The 13,174-nt window shown below is 39.9% G+C and overlaps 1 protein-coding gene across 1 annotated transcript in view; it reads right to left on the bottom strand.

Moving 5' to 3' along the window:
- The window catches only part of TMEM182 (transmembrane protein 182), a 49,253-nt gene that overhangs the window by 14,031 nt on the left and 22,048 nt on the right, over nucleotides 1-13,174 (bottom strand). The window contains exon 4 of the mRNA XM_081264868.1: nucleotides 6,243-6,380. Within this exon, the coding sequence (XP_081120994.1) occupies nucleotides 6,243-6,380 (138 nt within the window). The remainder of the gene's footprint in view (nucleotides 1-6,242; nucleotides 6,381-13,174) is intronic.

Genomic DNA, 13,174 nt, shown 5'->3' with positions numbered 1-13,174 from the left:
ACATTAAGGAAGTTTTCTGCTTTAAGAGTGCAGTCAAGTAAGTCACCTGCCCCTCTCTACCAGGCCTTTAGTTATAGAAAGTAAAAATTATTTCTAGAACAAGCTCTGAGCATAAGTCAATATGGTAATTCTAGTGAGACTATACCAAATGTTCCTTTTTCCATAACAAGAAAATATGAAGAAGAAAAAAAAGTCTCATAAAAATTATACGATTGAGTTAAAAAGCCAAAAAAATTCTTTAGCAATTCTAGTTGTTTCTGATCAAATTGACTATTTGTGGGGAGGTATGGAATGAAAGGCAAATTAAATTCTTACTATACTGAGTAAATAGTAGATGCTAGTAACATAGAGAGTTTAGAAAAAGAATAAAACTATGGGAATTCATTCTGTCTTTCCATGGCCAGTAATAATCTTGACATATTACTTATCTGAAAAATCCCTGAAATTAATGAAGATTTATTGTACCCCATAATAATATGTCATGTGAGTGAAAATATTCACTTACCTGCCTTAGCTCTAATTCTCAGAAGAAAACAGATTTTTTTTTAAAGAGGGAGATATGAGAGTTGGGAGAAGTGTATTTACTTCAATTTGAAGTTCAAGGTTTTCCAGAAAAATTCCACCAAATTTATATTTGATCTGGCCTCTTGATCCCTAGATTTGTCTGGACAGGAGTTAGAGCATGACCCAGAATGTCTCCAACAAGGACACAGAAGAGCCATGTGAGGGGGCACTCAGGACAGCCAGCTCTCTCCCTGGAGAAACCACTACTCTGTCTCTGCTTCTTCTCCCACTCATTCCCTTCCCACTTGCCCTGGCTGAGAGGTTCCAAGCTCAGAATGGAGTTTGAAATGTGCATTTGGAATTCTTCCTCTAGGGCTTTGGGTCCCTTCTCCACGTGTCACACATGTGAACACCCCACTGGAAATAGGTTCTGAGAATCTGTCAGACACATTTAAACTGAAAAGCACTGGTGGGAGAGGGCAGGGAAAAAACACCCATGGGAAAATCCGAGAAAGAAAAGTAGTAACATTTCAAAATATGTTTGCAATTAAAACTCTTTGCAACTATTTCCTATGTAATATTGAACAAGGTTGATTTTAGCACTTGACATTTATGAAAAATGTCAGACTGAGGATGTCAGCAAAACTGCACTCACGTGAAGGAAAGCCTTCCCACACTGTAATCTAACAGCTTTTCTAGATGAATTCCCGAATAGGACAACAGGCAGCACACTGCAAGGCACACGGCAGACCCTTACATAAACTTCAGGATAACCAGGATTTCATGTGAGTGAAAATATTCACTTACCAGCCTTAGCTCTAGTTCTCAGAAGAAAACAGATTTTTTTTTTAAAAAAAGAGGAAGATATGAGAGTTGGGGGAAGGGTATTAACTCCAATTTGAAGTTCAAGGTTTTCCAGAAAAATTTCACCAAATTTATATTTGATCTGGCCTCTTGATCCCTAGATTTGTCTGGACAGGAGTTAGAGCATGACCCAGAACGTCGGGTCTTGCTTACAAGAGGCCCTGAGGAAATCCAAACTGCTCTTCTATAGATCATTAAAACTAGGAGGCTATTTCTACTGTAAGAAGTCCTTCTGGGTGGCAGGTGGGCCAGGCACAAATCATTTTTATGAATAATTTTTTCGTGTTCCACCCATCTCCAACACACCAGGGCTGTCAAAAGGTGAAGGCCTGAGCTTTGGGGAAATATTCCATTCCCTGTTGGAAAGTCGGGCTTCTGATTCCACCTGAAAGCCTGTTTCTATAGCCACTACTAAAACACAGATGCTTTAGAAAGGCACCATCGCCAAGTATTTGTACCCAGGCCTGTTCTCTCACACAGAGTCCCCTTTGGCGTCAGTGGCCGGTGGCTGTTGACAGGCTGGAGTTTTCTGGATGCAGAGACGCAGGCCCAGATGCAGAGGAGACATGAGTGCCTCCAGGTCAGCAAGTCTTTCCTAATCCCTTCCTGCTCTGGGTCTTCTGTTGCCTCCATGTACTGTACCCTGCTCCTGCTCTGAGAAATGCCACACTCCTCTTTATCTGGAGGAAGACAGGCATGACATGGAGCGCCTCTGTGTGAGCCCTGTGATCTCTCAACTGGAGGAAAGTGACCTCAGAACTTCTAAGTAACTAACTGAGGGATATAATCTCATGGCAATTGTTCTATTCCTTTTAATTCCATTGGCCTCTCTCAGACTAGATTTTTTAGGAGGCTCACATCGCTCCCCATTTACAAAACATCTCTAAAGCAGGAGGGACAGAGTGTCCACAGGAGGCTGGGCATCAGGCTGTTTGTCCCACGTGACAGAGGATTTCCATGGCTCATGATAATTTGCTCTACTCATGGCCCTGATCAGCAATCACAGTCCAGGAAACCATTGCCCCAGAGGGAAAGTCACAGAATGGGACCTAGCAAACAGACATGTTCCAGGGGACAAGCCAAAGCTTTGCCTCCATCAGCACAAAAGAAGGAGACTACAGCAAAAGCAGCTTTTACTTCCTTTAACACACCTGGGCCTGAAGCTGGTCTCATCCTTTGAATTACCAGGTGTCTAAGTCATCTCATCACTCCAAGGGGTTAACAAGAAACTTGGTTGAGGTGCAGAAGCTCCCCGATTCCCAGCATCCAGGTGACAGACTGTCCATCTCTACCGTCGTTCCAGACCACCATCCCAGACCACGTGATTTCAAGTATGAAAAGCATTTCTACCCTGATAATGCTTGCAAATGCCCATTTCTGGTTTTTGGTGTTTGTCCTTCAATATTAGTATCTTAATCCTTTCTCGTATACTCCCACATTTTCCTCAAACAGCAAAAGGTGTCCTGATGTTCCTTTGTGACATTGGAATTAGGAAGCATCAGCTCTATGGTGGTTTTCTCTGTATAACCCAAATGTCTGGACCGCCTGGCCTACCCATTCTAACTCCTTCTGCAGCTTTCCTGTCTCCCCTGATAAAGGGTTGATGCTTTCCCTCTGGCAAGTAAAGACAAAGGTCAACCCCTTTCAGAATTCTCCATGAGTCCACATGAAAACAGGTCACAGTGGTTGTTCAGGTTTGTTGAGGTGAATAACAAGTCACTGAAACACAAGCTTGGGGTTGCAATGTCCTGACCATGACTGTATTCTCTGTGAGGAACTGACCCTCCCCAGGAAATACACGGCCTGCCCTGCCTGAGGAAGAAACTGTCCCCCAAGCCTGGCCCCGAGACTGTTGGCCCAGCACGGGCGGAGAAAACCAGGAGCCCACCCTCCGCTCCCATCCGACAGCTGTGATATCGGCATCATCTGCCAAGCATGGAATGCCCCAAAGCAGTCATCTTACTTATGCCAAAGAGTCTTTCTATGTGCACACACCCAGCAATGGCCATTTGGAATCTGGCCGTGCCCTTCCCTAAGGCCATCTGCCTAAATAAAGAGTGTCCAGTCCTGTTTGTGGCATTGATAAAGCAGCCACAAGCACCCTGAGCCCGCGCTGCACCTGTTCCTAACTGCTCTGCAGAGCACAAGGCTGGCACAGAGCAGGCACAGGAGATGAGGTGGGCGATGGCAAGGCAGGCCCTAAAATAAGGAGATTTAGACATTCTTTGAGATGTCTTCATTTTGAAAATATAAAGTCTAACCAAAGAAAACATTGGAAATTCAATTTGATTTAGCTCAGTAAATGACTACATGCATGGATCTGTATTAAATGTAGCACAGAAAAGAACTTGGCTGGCTGACAAACCTAGCATAAGAAAAATCCTCCATTTTTTCTTCATCTTTTCCAGGATAGTGTGTAAGTTTTCATCTTTGATTTTGAAGGAGTAGAGCCTATCCTTATTACCAGGGATTGTTAATAATACACAGTTATAAGATTTTAAAAATCCTTCTGTGGAGAAGTGTTGAAGGCTGATTTATTGGCTTCAAAAGTGCTTTAAAGGATTCTTTAGTGGAAGAAATTGCTAGTGGACAATCATCTTTAGTTATCTGTAAGCACATGACTTTTCCTGCCCAAGATCATACAATGAATAGTAACATTTTATCTTATGCAACAGAATATTTCTCTCTGCTCTTGCAAAACAAATGATCAGACACAAAGAACATAGAATTGTCTCATCAAGGAAATTAAAAGTCAAATTTAAAGAAAGGATTCTCATAATAATCTAGTTGTCTGGCTTTCAAAATAGGATACCCAGAACCCCCAGATACTGAAAAACTCTCAGGGGTCATCTGCATGAAGCACAAAGAAGGGAAGGCTTTAGGGTATTTAACAGGAGACCTGCAGAATGAAGAAAATCCCCTGGTCACATTTTTAGGATTATGTGAGTACATAGCAGGCGCTTGCTTAGTCTTCCTGCAATATTCTCAGCCAAGTTTAATTCTCTGGATATACTACTTCCTTGCACAAATTATAAAATGAAAAAAAAAATGACCAAAAGTAACTATTTTTCAAAAATACTAAATACACACATGCAAACTCATATGCAATTCTATAACAGGATTAAACCCAGGATCAAACAAAAGTTTAAAACAAATGTGCTACTTATGATGTGTTAGTACTATTGTGATTACATATTCCCTTTGATAAGGAACTGAGATAAGAAAAGTAGGGGTGGGTGTTGCTAAATGGCAGAGGCTTGCCTGGTGCAGGCCAGACCCTGGGCTCAATCCTCAGCACCACCAAAAATACAAACAGCCAAAGAAATAAAAAAACAAATCCTTTAAAAAAAGTGATTTTATTTCTAGGAAGACAAACATGCACCCAAACTAGAATTTTGTTGGAGTCAAGGATAAAATGTGGTGTAGGGGAGATAAACTATTTGGTGAGGAAGATGCTAGGGAACACACATAATGTGTTTGGTCTTACAGAATTATGAATTAAAGCAGAGAGATTATAAATGTTGATATCTAAGTGAAAGAAGCCAGACATGAAGGCCACAGGTATATGAGTCCAATTATGTGAAGTAAGCAAACCCAGGGTGATAGTGAGTAGGCTGCTGACTTCTCAGGGCAGGTAGGGAGCAAGGGGAAGGAAGCCTGGGGCTTCTCTGTGACATACTGAAAAGGTTCTGAATCCAGAGCGTGGTGATATTTGTACACATCTGTGAATATATTTAAAAAAAAAAACACTGAAGTATATACTTCAAAATGGTCAACTGTATGGTGTGTGACTTCTACCTCAACCAAAAAGGATTACTAAAAACTGACAAGCCCTGGTGGGTAAAACCAATGGAAGAAAAGATCAGTTAAACAGGCTTCTTCTCAGAGTGACTTTTTTTTTCTTTTGGCTTTTTACAGAGGATCCATATCTGATAATTGTTTTATGTCCTCAGCAGAATTAAGCATCATATTATATAGAGGGTTTTGCTAAATCACCATTGATTAAATTATGATGGCAGCCTCACGAGCTGTCCTAGCAATGATTACAAAGGTAGCAAAGCTCCCCATTCTGTTCTCATCACCTGTCACTACAGTCTCCATAGAAATGCTCTGTCTGACCTGATGCCGAAATACAACACAGTCTTGGGCAATTTGGTCCAGTCATATTGGAGCCCATCTACCTTTCTACAATTGTTACCTTTACAAATACCAGCCTTGTGCTTATATTTTCATAAGAGTGGTCTGGTTTTACTTCCTAATTAAATGAAAAAGACAATTCACAAGAGTCATCTATCTCATGTTTTTCTATATATATATATTATGATCATCTTTGCAGAAATTAGAAAAATTTGTTGGAATGCAACTTAAATAAATGCAGGTGTTGCACAAAAAAAGTGTGTGTTTAGATAATGCAGGTGAACCACAATTAAGAAAACTCAGTGGTGATGATGTAGAAAAACATGTTTTCCTATTATAACTAAATCATGCTGATATATCTTTCAAAAATATCATCAAGGAGCTATGTGTTTAAGAGCATACAAAATGTATCTATAGCCTGACATGTTGTGACCTCTGTTGTTCTACCAATAGAAAATCAATGGAGCAAGAAAGATAAAAAGGCTCTTGCTGACCTCTCCCCTCTGAGCCTCAGTGTTCTTGTTATGTAATGACAACACAGTGAGTCAAGAGGGTTATTGTGGTGACACGTGCAAAACAGAGTCAGACACACAGCTAGCACCTGGGAATTTTTGCACATGCACATTATTATATTACTATTACTAGAAGACCAGAATCTAGACATATATCTAGAAATGGAATAACAAACATATAGAGAAAATCCAAGGCCAGAATCCCACCCTTTTCACTATACATACCTGCGGCAATGTAGGAGCCTCCTCCGGCTTTATAGAGAAAGTGGCTGGCGAAGGGGGCTGCGCAGATAATCAGAAAGCTGGCGGTCACCACTGTGACCACCCCCAGGAGCATCAAGACTGCCCAGAAACCACGGTAAACTGGACATCACAGGAGAAAAGAAGGAAAGAAAAATACACTTAGATTATGGACACAGCAGGCTGTCACATGGTAAGTTTCTTGGCACTGATAGATGAAATCCCAGGCTCTGGTCCTGAAATATCTTAAACAGGACTTCTTACCAGGTGACCTTGGACTCAGTGATGACAATGAGGATGACCTTCAATAAATCTTGAGCTCCAATTTTTTTTCTTTTCTTTTTTTTCTTTCTTTTTTTTTTTTTTTTTGGTACCAGAGATTGAACCAAGGGGCACTTTACCACTGTGCCTCATCCCCAGCACTTTTTTTTTTTTTCCTGAGACAGGATCTCACTAAAGCTTCTTGGGGCCTTGCTAAGTTGCTGAGGCTGGCTTTGAACTTGTGATTCTTTTGCCTCAGCCTCCAGAGCTGCTGGGATTACAGGCATGTGCCACTGTGCCCAACTTATGTTCAGAATTTGCACCACACACATACCTCATACACAAGAGGAGCTCATTTTCCTGACCAGATTCCCCATTTTAAAAGTGGCAACACTTAAAATTCCAGACCAAGCTCTCTTGAGCAAGTGCCAGTTGCTAGTTAGACATGGGTATTTCCCAGCAAATGTACAAAGGCATGAATAGACATTCATATCACAAACACTTCCCAAGCACTTTGTACAAAAATGATTCTCTGAAGCTAATGATAATCACCCCAAGCCCCTAAGAAAAAAATACATTTCTATTTAATCATAGCTCAGTTGGAAATAACTAGGGCAATAAAATTTTTAAAATGACCAAGACAATTATAAAAAGATTTGTACAGGTCTGTTTAAAAAAAAACCTGAAATTTTATATCAGATATACTTAAGGAATACCACATTCTATTAATGTTTGTATTTAGGAAGAGTAAAAAGGAAAAGCTCAAGGGTCTCATAGTCAAGGACAAGCAAGGCCAAGTGAACGGATGCAGCTGCTGATAAATGGACTGTAAGTTTGGAGATATATAGTAATCAAATGAAAAGGAATTCTAATAATCTCTTTTGAGCTGGATAATTACCAATCTATTAAACAAAGTCACCATTTCCCTATGGCTAAAAGAAGAAAATGAATTCTTGTTCATGTAAAAGAAAAAAAAAAACTCAGTGAAACACAGTTATCAAATTAGAATTAAAAGAAACAGAAACTTTATTGCAAAGTGAAAAGTTATTTTTCTGAACAGTTCTGCTTGCAAGGAAGAACTATATCAATCAGCTGGAACCTTGGAGAACAGAGGATGGCCAGATGAGATTTGAGAAGCCCTCACAGCTGAATGGGAGAGGAAGGCTGGAGGGTTTCTGTTGGTTATGTTAGACCTCGATGGGAACAAAAGGTCAGCATTTACCTCACTCCCCAGTGCTTGCAACTCTGCTATTAAAAGTATCCTGCAGCTGTTTTTAGGCTCAGCAAGGAGTAGAGCAGCAAAGAAATACAGTTGTCCCTCCAAATGCATGAGCTCTGTATCTAAGGGTTTAACCAACCTGGGATAGAAAATATTTAAAAAGCAAAATCATGCCTGCAATGAACATGCATAGACAGTTTTCCCTTGGCATTAACCCCTAAACTATATATATATATATAACAACTAGTTACATGGCATGCACATTGCATTATGTATTCTAAGTCATCTAGAGATGGTTTAAAGATCAGGGAGGATGTGCAGAGGATATACAAATACTATGTCATTTCATATAGAGGGCTTGAGTATCCATGGGTTTTTGGTATTCTTGCAGTCCTGGAACAGATCTCTAGTGGAGACCAAAGAACAAGCATCATCAATGGCAGCTTTGAGCATGGGAAGTGAGAGTGGCAGACTACAGGCCAAATATTTGCCAGACTTTAAGGGATAAGTGATGAGTCTCACATTTTTCATTTTCATTCACTTCACTTGCAGAATGGTTGGTGCTGTCTATCACACGGTGGGCTCTGTGCCAAGCACGTGCTTGGGGGAGAGAAACACGACGAAGATGCAGTCCAAGGAATAAGGATCTCATTTTGTGATTCTGCCGATCACAACTAAATCTGGATATGTATGACCAACAACCGGCTGAAGACCCTCGAAGTGAATAGTAGCCAGTGGATTGAGAAGGGAAATCAGAAAGGTCACGTTGACTGAGCAGGGATTTCACATTTTGTTTTTCTCTTTTTCTTTATTTTTCTCCACCTGGATTTGGCCTGAAGGCAAGCCAAATTAGGAACCATGCAACAGTAAAAAGGGCAAATAACAAAGAAAAAAATTAGTTAAGTGCATCAGTGTGGATAGAGATCAAGAGAAAGAGGCCCCTGCAAGCCAATGGCGGTGGGGGTGGGGGCACCTCCAGATCAGCTTCATACATAGATCTGCACCCAGTGGAGGAAAGATCCTTAAAGGTTTTGAAAGGTGATCTGACCCTTGCTTCAGGGGAAGCAGAAGGGACCTGTGTTGTAGTGACAGTGGAGGAGGCCTTCTTAGATGGTCTCCTTTCTTTTGCTGTTTAGTCCTGTGGCCCAAATGTAGGCAATTGCACCACAGCACAGAAGGCCAAAACTCTAATAAGAGAATTCAGTCCTCATGGCCAGAGAAACTGGGAAGAGTGGACTCTAGAAGCCAGAGGATGTGAAGGAAACCCCCCAGGGGAGAGAGCGGAGGAAGTGACTGTCAAGTTCTGTCTTGGAACTTGTACAATCACCAGCGAGATGAAGAATAGCAAGGGAAAAAAAATAATGAACAAACATGAGTGTGATGCCAGAGACTTGGGGGAGAATATCAAAAGTAAATTGACTGTCATTGGAGGCAAGAGATAATAGGGTAGGAAAATATAAAATTAATGTCTAAAAATTTCCCTAAAGTGGTGAAAGTCAAACTTACAGACACACACACACACACATACACACACATACACACACACACACACACACACACACACAAATCCAGAGAGGAAAAATTCAAAGAAATTAGTACTAATGCATAAAAATAAAATTACTGAAAACTATAGATAAAGCCAGAAGGAGAAGATATGACCCACTACATACAGGGAATAGCAATCCTAATGACTGAAAATTTCTCATCAGGGATGATGGAGGACGGGCGGGATTGTGGCTCAGTGATGGAGGACTTGCCTAGCATGCCTGCGGCCCTGGGTTCGATCCTCAGCAAAGCATGTAAATACATAAAATAAAGGTTCATCTACAACTAAAAAAATTTTTTTAAAAAAGATGATAGAGGCCAAAAAACAGTACAACTTTTTTTATTTTATTATTTGTGGGGTGAGGGGCGGTAATCAGGAATGGAACCCAGGAGTGTTTTGTCACTGAGCAACATCCCCAGCCCTTTATTCTAAATTTTTATTTTGAGACAGCGTGTCACTGAGTTATTTAGGCCTCCCTAAGTTGCTGAGGCTGGCTTTGAACTTGCAATCCTCATGCCTCAGCCTCCTAAACAGCTGGGATTATAGGCATGGACCACCGTTTGTTTCACCATACAAACTTTTCAAGGTGCCCAAAGAGATGACCTGTCAACCTAAAACTCTCCATCTAGTGATATCTTAGAGAAATAAAGGTGAAATAAAGCCATCTGTGAAGAAGGAAAACAGAATCTATCACATCACACCGGTTCTGTAAGAAACACTAAAGGAAGTTCTAGAGGCTAATGGAAAAAAGACATAAGAGCACTCCTGAAACTTGAGAGATGAGGGCAAAGAAACAGAAATGGCTGATATCTGTATGAATAGAGTAGGGCATTTTTCTCCTATTTCTTTAAGGTACATTTGACTGTTACAATTTGAAAGTATTATCAATATAATAAAAAATAGTAGAAAAACATAGGTTTGGGAATCAGAGGGTCTGGAGTGTTTACCACACTCTTAACATTCTTAACCGTGGACGAGTCACTGAAGATTCTTGAACCTCTGTCTCTTTTCCTTGTAAAATATAGATATTTATATTCATTATTTAGATCTATTAGAAATATTATTCATAATCTATATAAAAAGAGACCAATGAATGACATTTTGTGGTAGTTTTTATTGTGGCTCTTGTTCAAGTTTCATTGTCCCTACAATCAGGTGATAATGGGCTCAAAATAGGAAACTGAATTTACTCCCCTAGAAAGGCTTGTACATGTTTTTTATGTTCCATCGAGGTAAAAAGTCTCTTGTATGGCTTACAGCGCATATAACAGTCATACTTTAGCAAAGTAGATTACTAATACAGAAAGATCCCAAAAGATATTATACCGTCTCCCATGGGATCCTTGTCCACTAACCTTCTAAGAAATCATTGGCCATGTTCTTATATCATGTCACTCTACTCCTAAACTCCCAAAACACAAATAAGTGAAAGCAAACAGCTGACGCAAGAGAGCCAATACCTGGTGACTGCTGAGGGCCATTACCAAGTAGAAACGACGCATCGAAATTGCCTTGCCAGCGTACCCCATGTTAATTTCGCTGTTGACCTTGCATGTGTGTTTGAGAAAGGTGACCCTGCTCAATGACCAGGGTGGATCCAGGATTAGGGTGTATCCTGCAGTTTGAGGAAGTATAGTATCCCGGTCCTTGGGTTTAGGGCGTTCCCAGTTTAAGACCTTGGGTTTTAGGGAAGTTCGATGTTGAGGATTATTGCTGCTGGAAATAGGGCGTTCCTGCTACCTGAGCTCCCTTGGAGTTCTCTTGAGATTCAGAGAGCATTTTGGGAAGAAAGCCTCGTGGAAGAGGTGAATTGGGTGGCAGCAGAACTGGGATTGCCCCAGAACGTGTGAGGAGGCCGGTGTGAGTTCGGGAATAAAGAATTGCTGTTTGAATCTACAAAGCTGTGTGGTGGCTCGTGATTCTGTGCCCAGCCAAGACTGCGGCAGGTGACCTCCAAACCAGACCTTCTGACCTACAAGTTTGAAAAGGGTGATTCCTTGAGGACTGGAAACCTGGGAACTTCAAAAGCTGAGCTGAGAGGAAGCCCTGGTAGCTGGGTCCACAGGGAGACAGTAAGCCAAAGTGAAGGGCTCAGATTACACAGAGAGCAGAGGAATCAGGGTAAGTCTGTACACAGAGAGAAGCAGAGGAGACATAAGATTGAGAAAACACATGCGGAAGGAAATCAAGAAAGAAATGGTAATAATGAATAGATGTTCCCCAGACTGTCAACCGCTAGATCCTGTCCTCTCATCTGCTCTAGGAAAATACCCTGACTTTTAATTGTGACTCTCTTTTAAAAAGAAGGAACCACAGATTGGTATTTACAGAAAGAGAGGGAGCAGTTTGCTGGCTACCTGGAGAGGTTTGACCACACAGAAATATCCTCCAAGGGCATGTCACCATGGACTTAATTTTTCCACTTATGCATCTAACATTCAAAAGTGCACAGATAGCATCATGTACATTTCAAAACTTAGAACTTCCTGTTTCTTGAGATAACTGTATACTTTTATAACTTTTTATAACTGTGTACTTTTCCTATGCATCATCACACTTTGATTCCATAATTAAAAATGGTCATTCCCAATCATGAATTGGCTTGTGGGGTTTGGTCATGTTTAGTCACTGTCTAAGTAAAGCTAAGAGCATCTTACCCAAAAATTAAGTGCATGTTCTAGGGAGTCAAATCCATGTGGCGGTGCTTCTGCTTACTAACGGGGTGATTCGAATAGACCTTACCTGGAATGCAATATCTTTTCATAGGTTTGCAGTATATATTAACTGAGATAACATATGAAAAGTGGCTGCATGTAGTAAGTCTTCAGTATATTTTCTGTGATTATTGTTAATTATCAAAACTCTAATATGAAACATTGTTATCAACAATACAGTTGACACAGATAACTTCTAATTTCATAGATCTAAGATGGAGACAGGCTTTCCATCGTAATACATGTATTAGAAGATTCCCCAGGCATCCCATGTGTAGTCTTTATGTGCATATGTGTGTGTGTGTGTATAGTTCATATATATATGTATATATATACAATTAATATAATTTAATATTTAATTATGTTTATGTAATAATAGTATATTATGTTTTACATAATAACAATTGTGTTATTTATATAGGTAGGCATTTAAAATTATTTGTATACTTATACAAATAATTTTAAATGCCTACCTATATACTTATACAAAATTGTTTATGTCTAGGTAGTGCTTTTTTATCGTTTCAAATGCTGAGATCTTAAACAGACCTCAGAGAAACCTGAGTTTCTTTCCCGGTTTTTTCTGAGAGCCTATGAGAGCTGCTAGGCCTTGTCTTTGATGGTTTTGGAGTGTGCCTAGAGAAAACATCTAAAAATCCATCTCACACAATTCAATGTTTAACTTAAACAGTATTGAATATTTATTAATTCTATTGAAACATGAAGATTTACAATGTAAATAGATTTACATGCAATCTATATTATTACAATTTGGATTAATTAAAGGAAAGCTTTATCTGAATCCATGAAAGACCAGAATCAAATACTATTTTCAAAGAAATTAAGTTCTGTTGATTTTAAATAAATTGGTTGATTTTAAATAAATTGACCTAACTGAGGTCTTTGGCGGGGGTGAGGTGGTTGAAATGAAGAAGATGGGTAGTAATGAGTCTCACCTCAGATATTACGTAAATGGCTCATCTAGACTTTATTTTCCTAACAGATTAAACTTTTCCCCTTGTGGTATTACTTTCCCCAGTAATTTACTTAGTAACTTCATCCTAGTAGATGTCGAATGAAATTCATCAGCCCAGAGCATACTGAAATAGGACATTGACATATTCTCTATACCATTTCATATTTTATAACATTTCCCTTATACTCAGTATCTCCTTTC

The sequence above is a fragment of the Spermophilus citellus genome, assembly GCF_964194105.1.
Source record: "Spermophilus citellus genome assembly, chromosome: 13".
Taxonomy (NCBI): Eukaryota; Metazoa; Chordata; class Mammalia; order Rodentia; family Sciuridae; genus Spermophilus; species Spermophilus citellus.
Note: the sequence above shows the minus strand (reverse complement) of the source record. Positions and strands in the feature narration are given on the sequence as shown.